General features: G+C 39.9%; 1 protein-coding gene across 6 annotated transcripts in view; it reads right to left on the bottom strand.

The window, feature by feature from the left end:
• FBXL2 (F-box and leucine rich repeat protein 2) overlaps positions 1-27928 on the bottom strand; it is a 111212-nt gene that overhangs the window by 46769 nt on the left and 36515 nt on the right. For all 6 annotated transcript variants that reach the window (XR_008298101.1, XR_008298102.1, XM_027040558.2 and 3 more), the window contains 2 exons: positions 3373-3427; positions 2935-3009 (listed from right to left, as the gene is read on the bottom strand). Coding sequence is in view for 4 of the 6 variants with exons in the window: in XM_027040558.2 (XP_026896359.2) it covers positions 2935-3009; positions 3373-3427 (130 nt within the window). In the remaining 2 variants the exon portion in view is untranslated. The remainder of the gene's footprint in view (positions 1-2934; positions 3010-3372; positions 3428-27928) is intronic.

Here is a 27928-nt window from a genome sequence, read left to right as displayed (position 1 = left end):
TTTCTTAAGAGTTAACAAATCTGTCTTTAGAGGGAAAAACAGATTATGACTTGGAAGTCCAAGATAAATAAATATTTAAGTACAGAATAAGACAGCAAAAACCCCTCCATACCAATGTCAGCAAATGGAGCACACAACATGTTTTTCTCCATTTAAATTTAGTTACATTTATATGAGCTTTCTATTCTTCCTTTCTTTGGAGGAAAAGCTTTTGTACTGGAATAAAAAAAAATATATTCAGAATTTTCTACTCCGCTGTTTCCAACTAAGAGGAAAAAATGAGCAAATTCTTTCTGAATGCAAAAGTCAAGTCAATGGCTGTATGTTATCCATTTAGATAGTATGTTGTAGGCGTGGATTTTGGAATGAAGGGATTTAGAGAGAAACAAAGCCTAAATGGAGGGACCTTTGGAGTTGTAATTTTTAGATGAGCATGCTACTCAGTTATTCCTCACTTTTGGCTGGTAGAATCCAATGGCACAAAAATATCCAACTTTTAAAGGCATGGGAAATGCCTAAACATCAGGGAAACAACACTTATTCAGGAAAGAGTGATGCTGAAGGAAAGGCGCCGAAGCACACGTGCCTTCTGGGGACTCTAGTCTGCCTTTTCTCTAAAACATGACATCACGTAATCCATTGTGTTCAAGGTGACTACTGTCCTCTTACTAAGTGAATGACCTTGGGTAAGTCACTCAAACATTTTGTGCCTTGGCTTCTTCAATGTGGTGTTTCTCAGGAGATTAAATGAATATATGTAAGTTGCTTAAATAGTGCCAGGCACACAGTAAGTACTATTAACCTATTAATCCGGAACCTTGGTACCTTCTCTGTCTTTCAACATATCCATAAATCGTCATTTTCATCCCAAATAAATTTGAGATGATTGGCTTATCCATGGAATGCTTCCCAGGGTGAGTATCCAATGGGTCCTATTTAGACAATACCGGGGGCCCCAACACTTGAATCCAATCTGGGTTCAAATTGCTAGCCCGCAAGGGTGACTAAATACTGTTAGACTAGACTGAAACCCTGGTACCAACTGTTTCAAGTTTTCACAAGTAATGTTTTACATAACTGGTGAGCCGTAAGCTAGTCTCTCTTCAGTGGAAGTACGTACTCTTAAATATTTCTGCAATGTGTTTATAGAACGGCAGTCAGCCATCAGCTAAAATTCTGAAATCAAATAATGCATAAGGTAGTGCCACTCACTTGAAATAGCATTTTTAAAACTCTGGCCGTAAATGTTTTAAGTGTGCTTTCAAAAGGTTGTACAGTTTGGAAAAATCATCAAAGAACACTGAGGGGACAATAAGAACCAAGAGTAAGAATGCATAATTTGCAAATTGTAAAAAAACAATGACTCTCCCTTGGCCAGCATAAATGACTGCAATTTTTGGAATCTAATGTGCTTCTCAACATCACTAAGTAAACACAATGAACAAAGATCTAGAGATTATCGGTCTGAAGGGGAATCACGTGTCAGCATGTTTGGGTGGGGCACTGTTGCAATCATTGCTATTAAGTCTGGAAAGAGCGTTAAAGAACCCCTAACCCAGGGGCCACAGTCCAAGCCAGCAAAGAGAATTTGTCTTTCCAGGTGGGCGTGAAGCCCTGAGGCCTTCCAAGCTCAGAACAAGAGAGGAACCCACAGTGGGAAGCGCTGTGCTCAGCCCCTCTGCCCCACTGGTCTGACACTGGGTTGGAGACTCTCCAGCTAATCCCCTGGAGAAGGAGGTGAAGGGGCCCCACACTGGCCATTAGCTCCCCGAGGTAACACCGGGTTAAGTAACTGGCAGGAAATTGTTTGGGCGCAACTCACGGTCAAGCGTGATTATTTCCTTATCCGTTAAAAAAGACACAGAACGTACACTTTGGCAAAAACACTCACGAAAATGCTATGTGAGGAACCGAACCAAAATACAATTCCACTGACTATAACTGAGTTGGCTACCCCAGAAGTGAACAAGGTTTTCCTAACATAGGGTAGATAAACTTCAGAATCTCAACACCCTAAAACAGCTCTCTAGACAATCCCTGTGTGCAATGCTCTTTATTACTTCTCTCTTAGTTTTTAGTCATAAATTGGTATTCAATACTAAAGTTGTTTGAAAATAAACTTTTCTCATTTGCTCAGGCTGATCACTCCTAGATGGAGATGTTCCCATATTTCTAGGTAAATACATGAGAATCCTAGACTTAGAAAAGGCTTTAAGGATCACTTTACTTCTTTACTTTACAGATAATAAAACTGAAGCGCTGAGATAGTCTGTGGCTTAAGTGGCTGAGCGGGAGCGATCGTCCAGGTCTCCAGCCTCACTCCTGGCCCCAATTCTTCTGCTATTTCTCCATTCTTGGTGCTGAATGAGAATTCTCGGTGGAGCTTTCAGATCAATAAATGTGTGTCAAGAGTCTCCTAAGATTAAAGCACGGAACCAGGTGTTAATGATGCAGGAATGGGGCTTTAAAAAGCTCGGTGATGGGGAACCTGGGTGGCTCAGTCGGTTGAGCGTCCGACTTCGGCTCAGGTCACAATCTCGAGGTCTGTGAGTTTGAGCCCTGCATCAGGCTCTGTGCTATCAGCTTAGAGACTGGAGCCTGCTTTGGATTCTGTGTCTCACTCTCTCTCTGCCCCTCCCCTGCTCATGCTCTGTCTCTCTCTCTGTCTCAAAAATAAATAAAAACATTTAAAAAAAATAAAAAGCTCAGTGATACCACTAAGGTTATAAACATGAACAAGGAGGAAAAGTAGTCTATTACTGATACAGAACCCAAAGCAAAATGCAAGTAGAATTTTGGTCCTCATGTATGCAGACACCTTCTTGGGTCTTTATATTAAATCTGACTAAATGCAGCAAAATTAAAAGGCAGCAAAGAGTGACCAGTTTACTCACCTTTTTAAAAAGTCCTATGTCTAAAATAAAGCTAACTTACCTCCACATCTGTCTGAAAGTTAAAAAGGTCTATTCTTTGCCAGTTGCTTCCATCCAGGGCTAAAATGTTCCAGGCCTGGGAGGCGGGAGGAAGAGGAGGAGAGACAGGGGTGAAGGCAACTGTTAGAGGAAGTCTTGACTCAGCCTCTCTATTTTCAAACTTTTATTATCTTTTTTCTGAAAGATTTTATTTTTAAGTCCTCTCTACACCCAACGTGGGGCTCGAACTTACAACGCCAAGATCAGGCGTCCCATGATCTACCTACCGAGCCAGGCAGGCGCCCCTAAACTTTTATTCTTGATATACATTGACAATCAAATATGGAATTATGTTAAATACAAAAGATGATATTAAAGTTAACTGCTTGCTTGAACTAAAACTCATTCTCATTCTAATAAAACTTGATATTTATTGATAAACATCTGGTTAATACTCTACCTTGGAAATCTGTGCACATCGGCACAAAGTTACTATATCCAAGAAGGAAAATATTCTAGGAAGAAAGGGGAAAAACAAAAAAATGAGACAGTATTAACGTTTTAGGATATCTACAACTTTAAAGACAAAATGTAATGTGCCACCTGGAATAGATCGTAAGTTTTTTCAAGATTCCTCAATTCACAATAGACAAGCTCACTACAATTCTACGTCACTACTGTGAAATGTTAAATGTCCACACGTTCCAAAGCTGTTTTAAACACACAACACAAATCCCCTTAAAACAGCACCAATTAAACTCGTATGCCCTTTGTTCCAAGGACACGGACAGGGACACTAGATCGTAACTTGTTCTATTAAAAACCCAAATCTCTATCTAACCTCCCAGACACTAAGCCCAGGGAGAGCTAAATCCTTCTAATTTTCATGTCCCTAGCACACGTCTCATGTCCCAAACCCCTCTTTTGGTGGCAGATGGACCCAACAGGCTCAGATGCCCGAGCCTCAAATAACGCGGTCGAGCAACACTCCGTGCTAAACTCCGTTTGGTTTTGGCACATCTGTTCGCAAGGCAGAAGGATGGAGCCCGGTCACTGGGAAGTTGTACGGGAGACCGGTTTTTCCTGAGCAGAAGCCAAGAACCACAGGAGACGAGGAAGGTGGGAACAAGCAAGGCAGGCGAGGAAACGAAACCCCAGTTGACGCCAGCTGCGCCCTCGGAGGAAGCGGCACCGCCAGTCAGCGTGGCAGGCGTCAGAGCGCGGTCCCCAGGCTGGCGGTGGAGGCAGCTGCCGGTGGGTGGCGGTCAGCGCTGTGCAGCAGCGGCTGCAAACAGGGAGCGGCTTTCTCGCGAGAAGAAAGGTGGTCGGGGACGGTAATAGGATCTCCGTTCTCATAGTTCTGGAAGGTACCCACGGAAGTCTGCGTCCGTGCGGCGCAAGGGGCAGGAGGGGGCTGGCCAACAGGCGCCTACAAAGCTCTTCGAGGCTCTGCAGAGGTGACAGTCGGTGGCGAGCCGAAAGCCCGCGCGCTCAGGAAGGACCGGCGAGCCACCAGGACCCGCGAGCCACCGCGGCAGGGCAAGCGCCACGGCGCTAGTGAGGCCGCAGGCCCCGCTGGGGACAACGGAGGCGCCGAGCGGCTTCGGGTGAAAAGCAGAGGCCAGAAGCACACGGGCCACGCTGACCTTACAAACCCCGGTGGGACTCCGTCTACAGGAAAATGCCGGTGGCTGAACACGCGCACTCACACGACGCCAAACACGCTTCAGCGTGTCCGCCAACACTCGCACGGCCTCCGTGGAAACACATCGCGCCCCACCCCCGGGCCCTGCCGCCTCAAGGCCCACGTCCTGTGCCACACGCCCCCCCCCCCCCCCACGACGGGCCACAGCCGATCACCAGTCCCCCGAAAGAACGAGGATCCCGCGGAGAAAAGCCCACGGTAGGGCGGAGCGCTCCACGCTGGGGCTGAGCTCTAAAGCGTGAGCCGAGGGGGGGAAGAGGAGCTGCTAAGCCCCCCTTGAAACCCTTCAAGACCTACCGCTTTGCAGACCACGTGCCGTCACCTCTCGGCAAGAACGGCTGTACTGATGATAATAAAACTAGCGAACTCTGATCGCGTGCTTGCCAGGTGCGAGCCGCAGTTTACGTTAGCCACTTCACGGTCTCAACGCCGTCCTGAGATGCTGTCATGATCTGCTGCTTCCGAGTCGGACGCGGAGCACAGAGAGGTTACTAACTTGCCCAGGCCGCACAGACTGTGAGAGCAGAGCTAGGACGTAAACCCAGGTAGTCCGGCTTGAGAGCCCGAGCCTATGGCCACTGTCCACGCAGCCTCAGAGAGTTTACCAGAGCTGGTTTTCCTTCAGGATTGGACCGGATGCCGTTGCTTCAACTGAACAGCAAACGAAGCAATTGTGTTTCCATAGAAAACTACGTATGGAAAACATGTATCTTGAATGCTACAATCACACTAACAGAAGCGAAATGCCCACCCGTCCAGACACACGCGAGAACCAACAGCTGGAACGCAAGCTTACATCTCTCATGCTTACTAGCAAATTTCGTGGTTACTGAATGAAAACGCAGACCGCCTGTACTATTTACATTATTTCCCCTTTCCCCATGACCCCACGAAACCATGTAGTTGAATTTGCACAAGTTAAATAGGCAACATGGGACTCCAAACTGCCAAAGCGCAGCCTAAGCCAAATTCCTGAATCATGTTTCAGTGAATAAAATAAATGCCCTGAATGGCAGCGCCGGGGACACTGGCAATAGAAACGGAGCTCGCTAGAGGAGTTAGAGTCATGGGAAGTTGAGCTCTGGACTTTGCAAGGCAATCTTTTTTTTCTTTTTCCTGGAAATTGCTTCCTACCTCGAATGTTACCATTTCACCCTTCATTAAGAAAGCATTGCGATGGCAACTTGCTCATAAGCGAATATATATATAGGGGTATCCAGGAGTGGATGTACTTCTGGACTTTGTAAGACTCTTCGAATTATGAAGTCTTCTAAGTCTTGATGTCTGTTAACGTAAGTCCTTCAACTTGGTTCTTCATCAAGATTATGTTGGCTATTGGTGCTTAGAATTTCCGCTTACAGTTTAGAATTGGCACGTCAATTTTCACAAGAAAACTTTATGAAATTTTTTTTGGGATTACATCGCATTTATAGAAACTTTGGGGAGAATGAGATCTTCACAATATTAAGTCTTCCAATTCAAAAACATGATATATTCCCTTATTTATTTAGGACATCTTTAATTTCTCAGAGTAATTTTTGTAGTTTTCCACATAGATTTTCTGTTCATCTTTAGATTCTACCCGCCGCCCCCCAGTTATTTGATGTGTTACTATTAAAGTGAAATTTTTTAATGTCTTTTTTTTTTTTTTAAGTAGGCTTCATGCCCAGCATGGAGCCCAACGTGGACCTTAAATCTATGACCCTGAGATCAAGCCCTAAGCTGAGACCAAGAGTCCAATGCTTAACCAATTGAGACACCCACATATTTTTTTTAAGTAAGCTTTATGCCCAACATGGGGCTTGAACTCATGAACCTGAGATCAAGAGTCACATGCTCTATCGAATGAGCCAACCAAACGCCTCTTCAATGTCATTTTCCAATCATTGCGAGTATACATAATCTCCATACATTTACCTGGTATCCACCAACACTTCCAAATTCATTAATATATGCTCTTCTCTAGTGTCAATAATGGTAATGAAAGACATCTTTTTCTCATTGCCATTTCAGAGAAAAAGCTGTCACTTTTTAGTTATTATGACATTTACTATAGGGTTTTCCCCCTTCCTTTTCAACTTTTAAAAGTTACTTTGTTATACCCTGTAAAAGGTTTCAGTTTTGTCCATGCACGACTTAAACATCTCTTTCACATTCACTTATCTCCCCTTTGAAAAATTTATTAAAAGAAAATAGTACATATAGAGTTCCCATATATTACCCTCCATATTGACACACACTTTCTCCTATTATTAACATTTGCATTCTTGTGGCACATTTCTGACAGTTAAATACTGGTACATTATTATTAACTAAAGTCCATAGTTTAGGTTAAGGTTCACTCTTTGCATTGTATCATTAGTTTTATGGGTTTTGACAAATGGATGACATATACCCACCATTACAGTATTATATGTAAGAGTTCACCAGCCTATAAGTCACCTGATTCACAAGTCCCTCCTTCTCACGAAGCCCTGTTAGCCACTGATCTTTTTTTTTTTTAACGTTTACTTTTGAGAGACAGAGCACAAGTCGGGGAAGCAGGCTCTAGGCTCCAAGCTGTCAGCACAGCTGAACCCACGAACTGTGCCGTGCAGGGCTCGAACCCATGAACTGTGAGGTCATGACCTGAGCTGAAGTTGGATGCTTAACCAACTTGAGCCACCCAGGCGCCCCAGCCACCGATTTTTTTAATGTCTCCACAGTTTTGCCTTTTTTAGAATGTCATAATTGGAATCATACAGTATGTGCCTGTTCAGATTCGTGTCCCTCACGTAGCAATATGCATTTAAGGTGCTTCTCTTTTAGTGGCAAGATAGCTCACTATTTTTTACTGCTGTATAATATTGAACTGATTCATCCAGTTAAAGCCATCTTACGTGCTTTCCGTTTGGGGTAACTACGAATAATTCTGCTATAAACATTTGCATGCAGGTTTTTGTGTGGATGTTTCCTATTCGGATAAATGCCCAGGAACAGAACTGCTAGATGATGTAACTTTATGTTTAGCATTGTAAAAACAAAACAAAACAAAACAAAACAAAAACAAAACACCACCAAACTGTCTTCCAAACTGCCTGTGCCACTCTGAATCTCCACCAGCAAAGAATGAGAGTTCCTGTTGCTCTGAATCTTGTCAACACTTGGTATGATTAGATTTTTAAACTTTAGCCATTTAAACAGGTGTACAGTGATATCTCATTGTTTAATTTTCAACTCCTTAATGACATATGCTACTAAGCAACTTTTCATACGTCCATCGCCATCTGTAGATCTTCTTTGGTGAGATATCTGCCTAAATATTTGCCCATTTTTTAATTGGTTTGTTTTCTTGCTGGGTTTTAAGAGTTCTTTATGTATTTTGGACATCAGCCCTTTATCATATATGACTTTGGCAAATATTTTCTCCCAATCCGTGGTCTTTTTATTCTCTTAATGTTGTCTTTCTCAGAGAAGAAAGTTTTAACAAAGTCCAACTTGCCAATTTTCTCTTTCGTGGATCATGCTTTTGGTACTGTATCTGAAAACTCACTGCCAAACCCAAGGTCACCTACATTTTCTCCCATGCTTCTTCCAGAAGTTTCACAGTCTTGCATTTTCCATACAGGTCTATGATCCATTTTGAGTTGATTTTGTGAAAGGGGTAAGGTCTGTGTCTGCATTCTGCCTTTGCATATACATGTCCAATTGTCCCAAAACCATTTGTGGAAAAAGATGCTCTCTCCATTACATTGCTTTTGCCCTTTTGCCAAAGGCCAGTTGACTCTGTGTGGCTCTCTTTGCGGGCTTTTTATTGTGTTTCACCGATCTATGTGTCTGCTCTTTCACCAACAACACACTGTCCTGATCACTGTAGCTTTATGGTCTTTAAGTAGTGTCAGCTCTCCAATATTGATCTTCAGTATTGTGCTGGCTCTTCTGAATCTTCTGACTTTCCACTTAAACTTCAGAATGAGCTTGTCAATATCCACAAAATAACTTGGTGGTATTTTGCCTGGGACTGTGTTGATTCTACAGGTCAGCTTGGGAAGAATGAACATTTTAACAACATTGAGTTTTCCTATTCAGGAATGTGTAACATCTCTCCGTTTATTTAGATTTCTTTGATTTTTTTCATTGGAATTTTGGAGTCTTCATCATATAGATCCTGTACAAATTATACCAGATTTATACCTAAGTATTTCATTTTTTTATGCTAACGTAAATGGTATTGTTTTTCACTTCAATTTTTAGTTGTTCACTGGTATATAGGAAAGCAATTACATTGTACATATTAACATTGTATCCTACAAACTTGCTATAATTGCTTACTAGCTATAGAAATATTTTGTCACTTCTTTGGGATTTTCTCCATACATAATCATTTCATACACAAACAAGACCAGTTTTATTTCTTCCTTTCCCATGTATCCTCTTCTTTCCTCTTTTTATCTAATTGTATTAGCTAGGACTTCCAGGACTATGAGGAACAGGAGTGGTAAGAGTGGTCATCCTTTTCTTATTCTTGATCTCGGGAAAAAAGCATTGAGTTTCTCACCATGAAGTGTTAGCTGTAGGTTTCTCATAGATATTATTTTGTTTTAATGTTTATTTATTTTTGAGAGAGACAGAGCGCAAGTGGGGGACGGGCAGAGAGAGAGGGGGGGACAGAGGACCCAAAGCTGGCTGTGTCACGACCCCAAGATCAAGAGTCACGTGCTCTACTGACTGAGCCAGCCAGGTAGCCTGGTTTTTTTTGTTTGTTTGTTTTTTTGATGCATACAAAAAAAATCAGGTAATTTATTTTTTTTTAAAGAGAAAACACATAGCTGCTTTTTATTAAAAAACTCAGAGATGAAATAAATCTACTGAGCCCTAAAACATATCTTTTTTTTTAAATTAATTTAATTTTTTTTTTTTAATTTACATCCAAATTAGTTAGCATATAGTGCAACAATGATTTCAGGGGTAGATTCCTTAATGCTCCTTAATCATTTAGCCCATCCCCCCTCCCACAACCCCTCCAGCAACCCTCAGTTTGTTCTCCATATTTATGAGTCTCTTTTGTTTTGTCCCCCTCCCTGTTTTTAGATTATTTTTGTTTCCCTTCCCTTATGTTCATCTGTTTTGTCTCTGGAAGTCCTCATATGAGTGAAGTCATATGATTTTTGTCTTTCTCTAATTTCACTTAGCATAATACCCTCCAGTTCCATCCATGTAGTTGCAAATGGCAAGATTTCCTTCTTTTTGATTGGCGAGTAATACTCCATTGTATATATGTATATATCACATCTTCTTTATCCATTCATCCATCGATGGACATTGGTGCTCTTTCCATACTTTGGCTGTTGTTGATAGTGCTGCTATAAATATTGGGGTGCATGTGTCCTTCGAAACAGCCTATCTGTATCCCTTGGATAAATACCTAGTAGTGCAATTGCTAGGTCATAGAGTAGTTCTTAGTTTTTTGAGGAACCTCCATAGTGTTTTCCAGACTGGCTGCACCAGCTTGCATTGCCACCAACAATGCAAAAGAGATCCTTTTTCTCCGCATCCTCGCCAACATCTGTTGTTGCCTGAGTCGCTAATGTTAGCCATTCTGAAAGGTGTAAGGTGTTTTTGTTAATGTTTATTTTTGACAGAGAGAGACAGAGCATGAGCGGGGGAGGGGCAGAGAGAGAGGGAGACACAGAATCCAAAGCAGGCTCCAGGCTCTGAGATGTCAGCACACAGCCCGACACGGGGCTCGAACTCACGGACTGCGAGGTCGTGACCTGAGCCGAAGTCGGATGCTCAACCGACTGAGCCACCCAGGCACCCCTCATGGTGGTTATGATTTGTATTTCCCTGATGATGAGTGATGTTGAGCATTTTTTCATGTGTCAGTTGGCCATCTGGATGTCTTCTTCGGAGAAGTGTCTATTCATGTCTTTTGCCCATTTCTTCACTGGATTATTTGTTTTTTGGGTGTTGAGTTTGATAAGTTCTTTATGGATTTTGGATACTAATCCTTTACCTGATATGTCATTTGCAAATATCTTCTCCAATTCCGTCAGCTGCTTTTTAGTTTTACTGATTGTTTCCTTCACTGTGCAGAAGCTTTTTGTTTTGATGAGGTCCCAGTAGTTCATTTTTGCTTTGGTTTCCCTTGTCTCCGGAGACGTGTTGAGTAAGAAGTTGCTGCGGCCAAGATCAAAGAGGTTTTTGTCTGGTTTCTCCTCGAGGATTCTGATGGCTTCCTGTCTTACATTGAGGTCTTTCATCCATTTTGAGTTTATTTTTGTGTACGGTGTAAGAAAGTGGTCCAGGTTCATTCTTCTGCATGTCGCTGTCCAGTTTCCCAGCACCACTTGAAGAGACTGTCTTTATTCCAATGGATATTCTTTCCTGCTTTGTCAAAGATTAGTTGGTCATACATTTGTGGGTCCATTTCTGGGTTCTCTATTCTGTTCCGCTGATCTGAGTGTCTGTTCTTGTGCCATAGCCTGGTTTTTTTGTAGTGTTCTTGATCAAGTTGAGGAAGTTCCCCTCTATTCTTGGTTTGATGAGACTCTTGGTCATTATCATCTAATGTCATCTAATGGACATTAGAATTTATCAAATGCTATTTCTGCATTTACTGATGACCTTGTAATTTTTTCTTCTTTAGACAACTGATGTGATGGATTACCTTCATTTTGGAATGAAGCATCCTTGATTGTGGCATATATTCTTTTTATGCATTGTTCAATTTGGTTTGCTAAGTTTGTTGAACTTTGCATCTATGTTCACAAGATACATTGTTCTGCAGTTTTTCCTTTCTGTAATGTCTTTATATGATTTAGTATTACAGTAATGCTGTCTTCACAGAATGAGTTAAGAAGGCTACTGCTTCTAGGGGCGCCTGGGTGGCTCAGTCGGTTGAGCGTCCGACTTCGGCTCAGGTCATGATCTCGCGGTCTGTGAGTTCGAGCCCTGCGTCGGGCTCTGTGCTGACAGCTCAGAGCCCGGAGCCTGTTTCAGATTCTGTGTCTCCCTCTCTCTCTGCCCCTCCCCTGTTCATGCTCTGTCTCTCTCTGTCTCAAAAACAAATAAAACATTAAAAAAAAAAAGTCTACTGCTTCTATTTTCTGGACAATATAAAGAATGGGCATCATTTCTTTCTTGTTTGTAGAATTCACCAAAATAACCATCTGGGTCAGGTGCTTTCTGTTTTGGAAGGTTATTAATAATTGATTCATTGTATTTAATAGATATATGTCCATTCAGTTTATCTATTTCTCCTTGTGTGTTCTTTAGTAGTTTTTGTCTTTCAAAAAATTGGTCCATTTCATCTAAGTGATCAAGTTTGTGGACATAGAGGCGTTCATAATACTCCTCGATTATTCCTTTAATGCCCATGAGATCAACAGGGATGATCCCTCTCCCATTTCTGATATTAGTAATTTGTGTCCTCTTTCATTCTTAAACTGACCAGAGGTTTATCAGTTTTATTGATCTTTTCATAGAACCAATTTTGGTTTTGTTGATTTCCTCTACTGTTTTCAATTTCATTGATTTCTGCTCAACTTTTTATTAGGTCCTTTCTTTTGCTTGCTTTAGACCTCCATTGATCCTCTCTCTAGTTTCCAAAAATGGAAACTCAAATTATTGTGCTTAATTACACTGACTGATTTTCAAATACACAAACAAATCCTGTATCTCTAAAACAAACCCATTGGTTATAATTATTAGGCATTTTATATATTGTTGGACTTGACTTGCTAGTTTTGTTTAGGATTTTTACATCTATGCTCATGACAACTATTGGTGTATAATTTTCCTTTCTTATAACATCCTCATTCAGTTTGGTATTAGGCTTATGTTGACCTCATAAAACTGCCTCTATACTTTGAAAGAGTCTAAGACTGGTATCATTTCTTCCTTAAAATTTGGATATTTTCCAAAGGAATTGGAACAGGAGTGGTAAGAAAAGCTTTCAGGGTTTATTTTCTTCAGGAAAATTTTATTCCTAAATTCTATTCAACAGATAACTCCCCATTTCCTTCTTGGCCTTTTGGCTAAGATCAAGTGTAGTAAAATAACTTCAGGTTTTTAATTTCTTCCATTGGTTTTTAAAAGTTGTGTTTTTCAAGGAATTTTCTCCTTTAATCTAGTTTCATATAGTGGTTAAATGTGTTCCATAATTATGTCCATACTACTTTTATTTTTTTTTTATCTTTATTTTTGAGAGAGAGAGAGAGCATGTGCACAAGTGGGGAGCAATGGAGAGAGAGGGAGATGCAGAACCCTAAGCAGGCTCCAGGCTCTGAGCTGTGAGCACAGAGCCCGACGTGGAGCCCAACGCGGGGCTTGAACTCATGATCTGCAAGTTCATGACCTGAGCCGAAGTCAGACGCTCAACCGACTGAGCCACCCAGGCGCCCCATACTACTTTTTAAAAAAATGTTTATTTATTTATTGTTGAGAGAGAGAAAGAGAGAAAGACAGAGACAGAAAACACAAGTGGGGGAGGAGCAGAGAAAGAAGGAGACACAGAATCTGAAGCAGGCTCCAGGCTCTGAGCTATCAGTGCAGAGCCCAACACAGGGCTCAAACTCATCAACTGTGAGATCATGACCTGAGCCGAAGTTGGATGCTTAACCAACTGAGCTACCCAGGTGCCCCTATCCATACTACTTTTAAAAATTGGTTGTCTCCAGTTTTAGAATAATTTCTCTTGTTTTTTCCTTTATCAGTCAAGCTAGAGAGTTATCAATTTTAGTAATAAAAATTATCTTTGTTGATTTCTGTTTCCTTAATCTATCCTCTTATCTTCAATTCCTTCATTATATTTCTTCGAATTTTCTGCATTTTTCCAGTCATTTGAGATGGAACTCTTGATTACTGACTTTCTTCCTTCCTTTTCTAATGCATGCATTTAAAGCATTTCCAAGAACCATCCCACAAATTTTGATATGCCATACTTTCATTCTTGCTTAGTTTGAAATACTTTCTGATTTCCACTGTGATAACTTCTGATTCATGGAGTTAGAAATAGGTAGCTTAATATTTTCTTATTATTGATTTCTAGTTTAGTTCCACTCTGGTCAGAGAAAATACTCTAGATAATTTCAATCCTTTGAAATTTGTTGAGATTTACATTATGGCTCAACATAGAATCTACTTTGATAAATGTTTCATGCACATTTTAGAAGAATGTGTGCTCTAAAGTTGTTGGATGTAGTGTCCTGTATAGGTCTGGTTGGTTAAGCATGGTTCACATCTCCTATATTCTACTTTTTTTTTTGTCTGAATATTCTATCAGTTACTATTAGTCTATCAAGGGTATGTTAAAACTGTACATATGATTATGGATTTGTCTGTTTTTCCCTTTAGTTTTGCCTTATATTTTTTCAACTTATTTTATCAGGTTCATCAAAACTTAAGATACCTATTGCTGTCCAATAGATGTTTTCTTGTCAAGAAATGTCTGTTTCTAATATACATCTTGACTTAACGTCTGCTTTGTCAGTGTTAACAAAGCCACAACAGCTTTTACTTTCTATCAAACTTCATCTCTTGTCATTTTTAAAACTCCAATTTAAACACTTGCTATTTGTTTTCCATTTTCCCCAACTGCTCTCTGTTCCTTTGCTCTCCTTTTAAGAATTCTTCAAAATAACCAAATAATGAATGACGTCTCTGTATTTCTGGTGGTTGCTCTGAACACAATACATCCCCATTTCAATCCAGCTTAAATTAATATTATCCCTCCAGAGCCACAATCACAATATACTCTCATTTCATCTTCTGTGTTAATGTTGTCATCTGTTTTACTTGACATATATTATAAACCATAAAGTGTTATGACTTTTGCTTAAAACAACTATAAATAATTTTTAAGAGGCAAAAGGTATTTTATATTTACCCACATGCCTATCATTTATGGTGTTCCTTATTCTTTTCTGTACATGATTTTCAGTTCCCTTCAGCCTAAAGAATTTCCTTTAGCATTTCTTACAGTATGGGAAGGTTGGTGATGAATTCTTAGTTTTGTTTTACCAGAAAATACTTTTATTTTTTAAAGATAATTATGTTGGATAATTTTGAGAGGTTTTCCCCTTTTCTCTCTGCATTTTAAAGATGCCATTCCGCTGTCTTTTGTTTTGAATTATTTCTTATAAGAAATCAATGAGGGGCGCCTGGATGGCTCAGTCAGTTAAGTGTCTGACTATTGATTTCAGCTAAGGTCATGATCTCATGGTTCGTGAGTTCAAGTCCTACAGTGGGCTCTGTGCTGACAGTGCAGAGCATGTTTGAGATTCTCTCCCTCTCTGCCCCTTCTCTGCTCTCTCTCTCTAAAAAAAAAAATAAAATAAATAAATAAAATAAAATAAACTTAAAAAAAAGAAGTCAATGAGAATTTGTATTATTATTCCACATATATATCTTTTTTTTTTAATTTTTTAAAATTTATTTTTGAGAGAGCATGAGCAGAGGAGGGGCAGAGAGAGAGGGAAACACAGAATCTGACGCAGGTTCCAGGCTCTGAGCTGTCAGCCCAGAGCCCAATGCAGGGCTCAAACCACAAACCATGAGATCATGACCTGAGCCGAAGTCGGACACTTAACCGACTGAGCCACCCAGACGCCCCTCCATATATATATCTTAAGATTTCTCTTTATCTTTGGTTTTCAGTCATTTAACCATGGTGTACCTAGAGATATTTTTCATTATATTTATTCACTTGGCATTCACTAAACTTCCTGAATCTGTAGACTGTCATCAGATTTGGAAAATTTGGGGTTCTTTCTTCAGACTTTTTTATGCTCCATCCTTTCTCTGGACCTCCTATTACACATGTTAGACCATTTGACAGTACGAGGTGCTAAGGATGTGTTAACTTTTTGCTGTCCCTTTTCTCTGTGCATATCACTTTGGATAACTTCTATTAACCTTTCCTGAAGTTTACTGATTCTATCTTTTGCATTGTCCAGTCTGCTTGAAAGCCTAACCAACTTTTTTAAAACATTTGAGTATTTTTCAGTTCTAGAAATTCCATTGATTCTTTTTAGAGTTTCCACATATCTCATGAAATATCCCTTCTCTTCACTCAATACAGACATTTTTTTCTATATATTCTTTAACACTTTTTTCATGATTAAAAAATGTATCAACGTATGGCTGACATAGAAGATAGTGTTCAGGCATACAGCACTGAGATCAAACAATCATATACACTATGCTATGCTCACCACAATAAGTGTAATCCATTTGTCACCATATGTTACAGCGTTATTGACTATATTCCTTAGGCTGTATGTTTCATCCCCATGACTTATAACTGAGAGCTTGTACCCCTTAATTTTCTTCATTTGTTTCCCCACCCCTCCAACTCCTTTCTCTCTGGAAACTACCTCTAGAAACTTCTCAACTAGAGAAGACTTAGCGACTCGTGGCTTATCGCTGCCACGTTTAGAAAGGCATTATAAGAAAGCAAGTGCTCGGGGGAAAAAAACTGGTTGGCTGGCAAGCGGAAAGAAAAGGGAGAGAGCACAGAAACTGCAGGCCCGAGATTGCCGAAAAGCCAATTACTGTCTGTCTGAATACTGCTTTCCAAAACTTACAAGTTACCTTGAGATTACTTGAAATTCTCTGTTAAATAGATTAGCTAAATCCTGCAGCAAAGACTGGATTAAAGTTGCTCCCTTTCATCCCAAGCCTATTATCGCTTCAGGGGAGAGATACCACTGAGAAAGAGAGGAAGTAGGGGCAAAAAGTACAATAAAGGAGTCGTGGGCTGCAGTCTAAAAGTGGTTGGGGTTACAGGCACAGGGAACTAACTAGAATCAAACATATCAGAAGATTAGCAAATTCTGAAATTCCGTCAAAGAATCCAACCAAACTCTTGGCCTAAAATATGCTAATTACAATTGTTTAAATGTTTATTTATTTTTGATTTTGAGAGAGAGAGAGAGAGAGAGAGACAGAGCATGAGGGGGGAGGGGCAGAGAGCGGGGGAGACACAGAATCGGAAGCAGGCTCCAGGCTCTGAGCTGTCAGCACAGAGCCTGACACATAGTTTGAACTCACAAACCACGAGATCATGACCTGATCTCTTAACTGACTGAGACACCCAGATCCCTCAATGACTGTGATGTTTTAATACTATATATGAATACTGTATTTTCATGCTATATATGAAATGTGTAAAAAATGGGAAGATTTGCAGAACTTAGTGAACCAATATTTTCCAAGTGATACATTCATGATGTTTCAAAACCCACACTGAATGATGAAAAGATCTACTCAAAGTACAAAGAGCAATGGAGTTTAACTTAGTAAGGTACAAAAAGTTGGTTGCCATGGTTTTAAAATTCCAATTTGCAACTAATATTTAAGAAATTGCCACCTGTCAAGTTTAGGTGGCACAGCAAAATATCCACAATTATATGAATAGGCTATTAAAGTACTCCTCCCTTTTCCAACCTCATATGCAAAGCTTTATGGCAGAAGAAAATGAAATAATAGATTGAAGAGAATCAGGAAAAGAAAGTGTAAACAAAGAAGTGTATATCCAGCAAAACTTTCTTTTTTTTTTTTATAATTTTTTTTAATGTTTATTTATTTTGAGAGAGAGACAGAGTGCAAGTGGAGGGTGGGGCAGAGAGAGGGGGGAGACACAGAATCAGAAGCAGGCTCCAGGCTCTGAGCTGTCAGCACAGAGCCCGATGTGGGGCTCGAACCCACGAACCGTGAGATCATGACCTGAGCCGAAGTCGGACACTCCACCAACTGGGCCACCCAGGCGTCCCAACATTTCATTTCCTTGGTCAATGACAGTACGAGTGATTTTTTTTTTTCTCTTTGGCACTCTTCTGTATTTTGCATATTTAAAGATATATTTTTATACTAAATAAAAAATTTTTTAAAGTTGAATCAAGAACACACATTTTTAAAAAAATCACCAGGAATGCTAATAGTAATCTAAATATTAACACTGTTCATTTCTTTAAAAAGAAAATAATATAAGTAAATACAAGATTATCACACAAGTTTAGCAGATTTAAAACACATCACTTACTAAGTGCTTTCTGTATGTTAAACACTGTGGGGGGTAGTCACTTTGACATGTACTGTCTCGTGTAAATTTTGGAATGTGTATTTATCCATCATCTCAGAAGGAAGTCATTGCCTTATTTACAGATCTTAGAAATAAACTCATCTGAATGGTTACAGAATTTGTCCCTATATGTTTACCAAATCCTAAGTCAAAAAGGTGACATTTGAAATTCTGGTAAAATGAAAAATAAAATTTTACACAATATTTACTGAATTAATTATAAATTATACTAACGAAAAAAGTTTTTCATGCAGTTTTCCTTTACTTTCTGAAAAAGTTAAAATGAATCTACATACATAAAGCTGTATACATTCTTGGGACTTGTCTTTTTCATCAAATGTTTTAAACGCTAATTTCCACTGCATTTCTCACAGTACTTACTATAATACTGATCACCTACGGGTTCAAACATTAACCATTAAACTGACAGGAACCAATGCTAGGTTTGGATTCATTCACAAGCCACCATATTTCAAAATTATTCACCAAAATGTGTATGGATGTTGTAATGTGTACACACACATGTATGCTGTAATGTGCAGGTTCATATGGATATTAGTAAAATTAAGGAATGAACCCAACTAGGATAAAAAACTGACTTTCAAGTATGAAGGGCACAAACTGGGGTCAACCTACAAGACTTCGGAGAATACCGTTCCTGGGAACCCTTCCTGAGGAATCTTCGATAGGATAAGCACCAGACAACACAATGACTACACAGACTTTAAATAAAGACTGGTGGTGAGCATTAAATAGACCAAATGAGAATTAAATGGGAGAGGGTGTAATATATGATGGCTGTTAAGTTTGACAATGCAGATTTAGTATAACCATTTAAAAGCAGAGGTGAAGAAAAAGAACGTATGCAAAAAAATGTCACTGTTTTCTTCGGTAATTATACTGGTGAAAACCGTTCTGGGATTGTTATTCTGAGGCTGCCGTGTCTGTGATGTGGAGAAAGCAAAGGGGAAAATACAGGGCCTAATTCTAGAATTCCCCGTGTCCGAGCCAGGACTAGTAGTATGGAAGAAAGGAGACGTAGTTGCACAGACTGATGAAGTAAGGTACTAAGTTACGCATCAGATACCTCAGTATGAAATCATGAGTTTCTCATCTCTCTATACGTTCACTATACTGAACTAGAAATAACTATACGTTCGCTAGAAAAAATACCTCTAGCAACTAGATCGTAGTTCTGACATACTCTTTCCCACAAAAAGAAACCAACACTCACTGAGAAAGTGGCTGATTTCAGGTCTGGGGCAGGGAATATATGAAATGAGCCTGATACACCTGCATATTTGTCAGGAAGGAAACCATCAAAAGTGCTACGGTCATGGGAAAGGACTCAGGAAACAAAGAGAAGACCATTTGAATTTCAATGAAAGTAATAACCGCAATGAATTAAAAATCATTAAATAGGTTTGAATTCATAAATTTATAATACTTTTAAAAATTCTAAGTCACCTCCAAAAGATGTGAAGAAACCACCTCATTTTTATTTTTAAGTAATTTAAGACTTACAGAAAAGGTGCAAAAACAGGACAAAGAACTCTTGTGTACTTTTCATCCACATTCCCTAAGTGCTAACATGCTAACAACATAATGCCTTTGCATTATCATTCTTTTTACAGATAGATGGAGAGGTGTTAAACTAATCAAACGGGGAGCCTATTAGACTGAGGTGGCTCCAGTGCTGGGGCCGCCTGAGCAACCAGGACTCGAAGTCTTTAGATGCCCCCAAGTTATGAGATCGGAATCCAGGGATAACCAATCACAAAAGAGCAGACTAAGCTTTAAGACACAGCCAATCAGGGGCACCTGGGTGGTTCAGTCAGTCAAGCGACAGACGCTTGTTTTCAGCTCAGGCCACGATCTCGTGGTTCCTAAGAAAGAGCCCCCCCATCGGGCTCTGCGCAGACAGCTCAGGGCCTGCCTGGGATTCTCTCCTCTCTCTCGGCCTGCCTTTCTCTCCCTCTCTCAAAAATAAAGAAACAAACATGAAAACCTATACACAGCCAATCAGAGAACTTCCTTTCCTCGCCATCCTCCCTTGTATACAGAAGCCTTTTCCCTGGCATTCCTGGTTTCGCAGTGCCCCAAACGGATTCTTGCTCAAAGGAATCTTACAACTCTTAATATGCCCTAGTTTACCTCTTAACCAGTATCATATAAACACATATATGTAACTGTCCCGGAAATATTTGAGAGGGAGTTGCAGGCGTGATGTTCATTTACCCCAAAACACTCAAGTATCTCCTAAAAACAAGGGCACTCTTTGTCAAAGACACAGTACAATGATCAAAACAAGGACAGTAATACAATACTATTATTTAATCTATAAATATTAAAAATGGGCCAATTGTGCCATTAATGGCCCTCCCAACAAAAGAAAAACATTTTTTTCTGGCCCAGGACCACAGAGTGCAGTTAGCTGTCTTGTCTCTTTAGTCTCTGAATCTGGAACATTCTCTCAGCCTTTATCTTTCTTGACTTTTTTTTGAAGCATACAGGCTAGTTACTTTGTAGGATGTCCCTCTGTATGTATCTGCTGTTTCCTCATGATTAGATTCAAGTTGTTAATTTCTGTCACAAATGCCACAGAAATAATATTGTGGTCTTCTCGTACATCATATCAGGAGGCACAGTGTGTCTATTTGTCCTGTTATCGGGGATATTAACTGTGATCATTTGGTTAAGATGCTGTCTGCCAGACTGCCTCATTATAAAATTACAATTTTTCCCCTGAAATCACTGTTGCACTATATGCTAACTAACTTGCATGTAAATCAAAAAAAAAAAAAGAAAAAAAAGAAAAATGAAAAAAAAATTAAAAAAATAAAATTGCTATTTTCCCCTTTGTAATTAATATAGCTTTTTGTGGAAGATCACTTGAAACTATGTAAATGTTTGGTTTCCCAACGTCAAACCTTCACATACCTCACTTTCAAAAACTGGCAAACAGGGGGCGCCTGGGTGGCTCAGTCGGTTGGGCATCCGAATTCGGCTCAGGTCATGATCTCATGGTCCATGAGTTCGAGCCCCGCGTCGGGCTCTGTGCTGACAGCTCAGAGCCTGGAGCCTGCTTCCAATTCTGTGTCTCCCTCTCTCTGACCCTCCCCCGTTCACACTCTGTCTCACTCTCTCTCTCAAAAATAAATAAACATTTTTAAAAAAGTCAAAAACTGGCAAACAGGAAGAATCAAGCATTTACCTTGACTTTCATGTAAACTGGTCATTTCATGTAAAATGGTCTAAGCAGTAAGCATCAATAGATGCTAGCATCCCCCACAAAAAAAGAAAACCAGACAATTTTGTGACTCCTGATGAAAGAATACAACACCACATAAAATCTTACCAAAGGGACAGAACCTGCATCTGATCAAGTTTCTGGATCTCTCAAGTTCCAAGAACTATAGATGATAAAGGAAACAGGCTGAAATTGCACAATCAGGATACAATTAGCAAAACTCAGTCTGTGGTAACTTCTGCAAGTCAGGTAACCCAAGTTCTTCAACATAAAATGTATGGAACAGAAAGAGATTAAAAGGGGATCTGCTGATTATCAGAGACTTAAAAGATTTATAAATTTTCAGTGGGCAATACAAAATGTCAAGCAATGCACATTTGGGTGATCAATCTAAAAAGAAATGAAATACAGTGATAACTATAAAAGTCAAGATAGTGGTTACTTCTGGAGAAGGAAGAATCAACTGTAACTTGGATGGGGTATGATATGGAGGTTCCTGAAAAAATAAAAACCAGAACTACCATGTGATCCAGCAATTCCAATTCTGGGTATATAACTAAAGAAAATGAAAACAGGATACCAGAGAGACAGACGCACTCCCATGTTTATTGTGGCATTAGTCACAATAGCCAAGAGATGGAAACAACCTGGATGCCCATCAATCGACGGATGGATAAAGAAAATGTAGTGTGTGCGTCTGTGTCCATGTGCATGTACATGTGTGTGTGTATTAGTCACCCATGAGAAAGATGGAAATCCTGCCATTTGCAGCAACATGGGTGGACCCTGAGGACAATATGCTGAGATAAGTCAGACAGAGAAAGACAAATACTGTGTATCACTTATTTTTGGGAAAACGAAGAAAGTTGAACTCATAAAAAACAAAGAGTAAAATAATTACTGTGGGTAACAGGTGGAAGAATGGAAAAAATGCTGTTTAAGGGCACAAAACTGCAACTATAGGGACTACAGACAACAGTACTGTAGGATGTGGAGAAAAGGGAATTCTTATGCACCGCTGGTGGGAATGTGAATTGATGCAGCCACTATGAAAAACAGTATGGAGGCTCCTCAAAAAATTAAAAATAGAACGACCATATGATCCAGCAATTCCACTTCTCGGTATTTATCTGAAGAAAATGTAAAAGACTTGAAAAAGATATCTGCATTCTCATGTTCACTGCAGCATTACTTACAATAGCCACGACATGGAAGCAACCTAAGTTGCTTATGGATGAGTGGATAAGGAAACTGTGGTTCCTAATATAATGCGGTATTATTCGGCCATAAAAAAGGGAAATCTTGCCATTTGCGATAACATGTATGAACTTGGAGGGCATTATGGTAAGTGAAATAGATCACACAGAGAAAGACGAATACTATACGATCTCGCTTACATGTGGAATCCAAAACAAAGACTGAGCTCATAGATACAGAAAATAGATTTGTGGTTGCCAGAGGTGGGGAAAGGGGAGGGGCAAAATGAATGAATGGGATCGAAAGGTACAAACTTCCAGTTATAACATAAGTAAGTCATGGGGATGTAAGGTTCAGCATGGTGACCACAGCGGATAATACTGTATGGCCTATTTGAAAGTTGCTAAGCAAGGAGACATTAAAAGTTCTCATCACGAGAAACGATTTTTGTAACTATGTATGGTGATGGACGTTAACTAGACCTGTTGTGATGTTCATTTCACAATACACACAAGTGTTGAATCATTACACTGTATACCTGAAACTAATGTCATATGTCAAATACATATATAAATTATTTAAAAGTTAGATTTGCTGTGTTATGGCACATAAAATCCAAGTCAAAGACCAGAAGTTACAAAATGCCTAAAGAATCTATAGGCACACTCAAGAGGGAGAGAACATGGCCTCGAACTTGGCGAAAGCCTTAGGTTGAACTAAGTGAAAGACAGGTAAGTGAAAGACAGACATTTTCAAGAAGCAGAATGAATCCAGGAGAAAACACATTAGAGAATGACAATTTCAGGGACTGGAACGAATTCAGAGTGACCAGAGTTTGCAAGGACGCTGGAAAAGAATGAGAGATGCGACAGAGTAAGAGTTAACAAGTATACATTTCTGGTGAATAACTTAGGTCATAACAATTTAAATGGGCTTTACACTAAAGGTACTAAGAAAGGTCTGAGGCAGGAAACAGGCAGAATTGTAAGATAAAGAAATAACAAAAAAGAAAATCATAATAATCATAGTGAATAAAGTATTAGTTTAAAAAAGTAAGTTTATTTATTTATTTTTGAGAGAGACAGCGTTGTAAGTGGGGGAGAGGGGCAGAGGTAGAGAGAGACGGAGAAGCCCAAGAAGGCCCCGTGCTGTCAGGACAGAGAGCACCATGGGGCTTGAACCCACCAACTGTGAGATGGTGACCTGAGCCCAAACCAAGAGTCAGATGCTTAACCAACTGAGCCACCAGGTGCCGTAAAATATTAGTTTTAATCATTAAAATCCTAAAGTGCCCTCTTGCAAAGATTATTACATTGGGACACTATTTGGCAAATTGGATTCATAAACAAAATACAGAAGATACAGTATTAAAAACAAGAGGGAAGGGGCGCCTGGGTGGCTCAGATGGTTAAGCATCCGACTTCGGCTCAGGTCATGATCTCACGGTTTGCAAGTTTGAGCCCCACGTTGGGCTCTGTGCTGACAGCTCAGAGCCTGGAGCCTGCTTTGGGTTCTGTGTCTCATTCTCTCTCTGCCCCTCACCCACTCTGTCTTCCTCTGTCTCTCAAAAATAAATAAATGTAAAAACAAAAAAATTTTTTTAAAAGAGAAAAAAAACCAATGGCAAATCACTAAGAGACAACCCAATAGGCAAAAAATATATTTCACAGAAGAGGACATACATGCAACTGATAAACAGATACTCAGCATTACCAGAATTCAGAAAAATTCACATCAAGAGCACAATGTGATGCTCTTCTACCCTTAAGACATGTAGCAACACTAAATGTTAGACTGACTCAACGAGGCTCTTAACTGATTGTTTGTATGAAGGGAAATTGGTAAGATCCCTTTGGAAAAACAGTATTACTAAAATAGAGTTGATTACTTAGGGGTATAGCCTATGACCCCCCCCAGCAACTTCTGAAAGAAACTTCTGTGTATTTGTAGCAGGAGGACATCTATGAGGATATTCATAGCAGCGCTGCTTTTACTAACAAAACAATGGAAACCCAAGCATGTACCAAAGAACAATCAATAAGTGAATCTTGGTCCATTCACACAATAGATAGAATATTATACAGCAGTAAAATGAAAAACAGTGAAACAAAGCAACATGCGTCACTCTAAGTACCATAATTTTGAGTGAAAACCATGTCTCAGAAGGCACACTTTTTTTTTTTTTTTTACAAAGTTAATACACAAGCAAACGTAAACACTATTTACTTTTAGGAATTTGATTGTTTAGTCAAATATATTTAAAGTAAAAAAAATTTAAAGAAAAGAATCATAAATACAAAGTTCTTGACAATATTAACTTGACGGTGGGGAGGGGGAATAGGCAACACACGGATCAGTGATGAAAAGGACGACGAGCCAAGAATTACGAGTAATCCAATTCTGCAATCCAATTTAACTACAGTTAAAAAAAAAAAAAAAGCTGCAGTAATCATTCCTGTATACACACCTGAGTGATGCATCCCCATAGATGTGTCTTGGCAAATATATTAGTAAATTCCTAGAAATGGAATTCGTGAAGACGTATGTTTAGCATTTTGAAGATTTCCCCCCAGTGGCCCCACAGAATGGCTCTAGCAGTTCCTAGTCCCACCTCTGAAGCATCTTAGAGTGACTTGTCTTCTGTCTCCTCACCAAAACCTAGCACTACCAAACTTTTGGGTTTTGCCAGATAAGTAATGTCTCATTATTGAGATTTATATTTAAATATGGTCCTGACTGAGAACCAAGCAAACTGGCTATTTGTATTTCTCCCTTCGTTCATAACTCTCTTCAAACTGTTTTAAGAATAATCCACTTTAAGGGGCGCCTGGGTGGCTCAGTCGGTTGAACATCCTACTTCAGCCTAGGTCATGATCTCGTTTGTGGGTTCGAGCCCCGCATTGGGCTCTGTGCGGACAGCTCAGAGCCTGGAGCCTGCTTCGGATTCTTCACATTATCTACCTCTCCCTGTTCGCACTCTGTCTCTGTCTCTGTCTCTCAAAAAAATAAAAAAATTAAAAATTAAAAAAAAATCCACCTTAAAAAAAAAAAAGAATCCACCTTATTCCTAAAACTTAAGCATTTTTTATTTGTGCATTGAAGAATATGGCCCTGCTTGTAATGTGTATTCTAATTATTTCACCCACCACTGCGCTGTGTATCTGTGGTAATGGTATATTTTGCCATATTTCACTACTCACGGGGTCAAGTTTACCAATCTTTTCTGTTGTAACTTCTGAACTCACAGATTTTTAATTAACAGCTCTCTAACATAACTTTCCAGGCATGAAGCTCTGGAAAAGAAGGTACCAGTTCTATCACTCTTAGCTGTGGAGCTTTGCTGGTGTTTGATGCCACACCAATGTAGGTAAAAATAAATACATACATACATACATGTAAAAAATCCAAAGGCAGCACGGACTTTTAGTGCGTAAGTATAACCCCAACCTAGAAAGAGGAAAATTTGCTTCTGCGTGACTCAGACTTAGATGCCAACCCTAAAAGAGTATATAACAGTATTCAGAGGTAATGAAAAGGGAAGGCCTTTAAGTCTCTGCACCTGATTTCAACACACATTAACTCAGTCATGTACTGCCTCATGCTAGGTAAAAAAACAATAAAAACGAACAAAGAAATGAAAACATTCGTTAACAAAAAGGAAAACCCTGCATAGCTGCTTAAACTTGAATTTGCAGCGTGTACCCCCCAAAGAGCATCCTACCTGTTGGGCTGCCTTGGGACACACAACAAGGCATCCACACAGCAGGAGGCGGACGCCCCAGTCCTTGAAAAACTCCCTGGAGTGCTGAAGCCAGCCAGCGGGCAGGAACACCCACTCAATGATGCCCCGGACAGGAGGGGGCCCTTCGCTGCCCTGCTCCTCAGGGGCCCACAATGACACGTAAGCACTTGATGATTGCAACAAAAGCCACAATTATTTTCACTCGTGGAACTGGTTTACGAATTTTAGAAAAGGAAAATTTTTAAATGTTTGCAGGGGTCATTTTACAATTTTCCCTAGCTGACCAGTAAAACCGCTGAATATATGTGATTGTGTAGCTGACTTCATTTGCCCAGAATTATCAGGCTCGGCTCTCCTGTTCGGGGCAATCAAACCTTCCTCTCATCGAGCCAACAAACACGATTGGTGCTTAATTCTGTCATGTATCCACATAAATTTTAAACGGACACAAAATGATCTAAATAATGGTGATTTAAGTTTTTAAAAATGTGTCTACTATGAGGTTTCCTTCATTATTATTTATTACTAACAAGAGCTTTGCCTTCTCTGAGTGTTTTAAAATATTTCCTGCGTTTAGCACTCCCTATCCCGAGGCAGTCTACATGTGTTTTCCTGTCACCATCAACACCTGAGTGCAACCATAACAGAAGGAAAAACTCAAAGTCAAAAAGTCGATGCTGCCACCCCTAACCTGCGTGAGCCCTGGTAGCCGTCAGTTCAATATCACTTGGTAGCAAGCACTGTCCACTGAGACTGAATTAGCCCAGGGTGATGAAACGGAGCACTGGGTCTCGGTAACTAATCAGTCAGGTTATTTACTGAGATGCTGTTAGCAGCAGTAGCATATGCGAGATCCACAGCAGGGCAGCTTTCTTTTATCAGTTGTCTGCGTAAGTATTGAGGACACTGTCAAACAGCATCTAGTAAGTAATTCAGGCGTTGAAAATTGAAATTAATTAACAATAGAAGCTAACATCACTTAACATTCGTTAACTGCCAGGCACCCTACGGGCTAGCTACAACCCCATTCAGTAAGAACTATTACTACCCCCCTTTTACGGATATAGGAAACTATGGCCCAGAGAGTTAAGTCACTAAATTTGAGGTCATACAAGTAGGAAATGAGGAGAGCTGAAATCCCAACCAAGTCTGGCTCCAAAAGTCATACAGACAATAACAATGAGGACAAAATATAAGAACAACCCAACTCACTAATAGATATATATACAGGTTTCAAAAAACTGAAGAGTCCCATTGTTATAATAAGCATTATACAACAGACTCCCCAGGAAGAGTAAAATTACAAGCTGGTCAATTGTATGGGCATAAAGGATAGAGAGGGAGAAGTGGAATACCTTTAATTTGTACGTGAAAACTGGGTACAAAGAGCAAAATTGGAAGAACTTGTTAAGTAACAAACTCAAAACGGGGTGGGAGAAGGAATCTGTGAATCAGTAATAGTGGGCAGTCTTAAAACCAGCAAGAAGATGGTCAGATGAAAACCACCTCACAGATTTTTCTGGGTGGATTCAAAGTGACATCAAGAAAGGGAAAAAACCACACATAATTCCAGGTTGTGCTTGTTACTGGCTCCGAACGGGAAGTGGGGGCTTCACTTGACGTGACCAGTAATGGAAGTTAGAGAATTTGAGAGGGTGGTAACAGATGCAGTGAAAAATGGCAGAGAGAAAACGACCCCGGCTGGAAGTAAACAGAGGATCATAAAGCCAAAGCAATCACATCTACTGATGAAGTAAGACGGAAGGTAGACAGGAATTCAACAAGGACAGGAAGTCTGCACTGTCACAGAGATATGTGCAATAGGAAGTAAAAAAGTGAGCCTGTGACCCACTGAGAGTATGAAGACATCATCTAACTGAGCAAAATAATCGAGGCTTAAGCTCCAGGAGGCTGGTGACGACGATGGCTACTTTGGTAACTTGGTTCAAACGTTTCTCCAAATTCTGCTCAGAAAGCGCAGCTAGGAAAGGGAAGAGCTGCTGTTACTGAGAATATAGAGTCTGCGAGTAAAACGGCAGACACGACTCGAAGGCCAACC

This window comes from Acinonyx jubatus, chromosome C2, assembly GCF_027475565.1.
Source record: "Acinonyx jubatus isolate Ajub_Pintada_27869175 chromosome C2, VMU_Ajub_asm_v1.0, whole genome shotgun sequence".
NCBI lineage: Eukaryota > Metazoa > Chordata > Mammalia > Carnivora > Felidae > Acinonyx > Acinonyx jubatus.
Note: the sequence above shows the minus strand (reverse complement) of the source record. Positions and strands in the feature narration are given on the sequence as shown.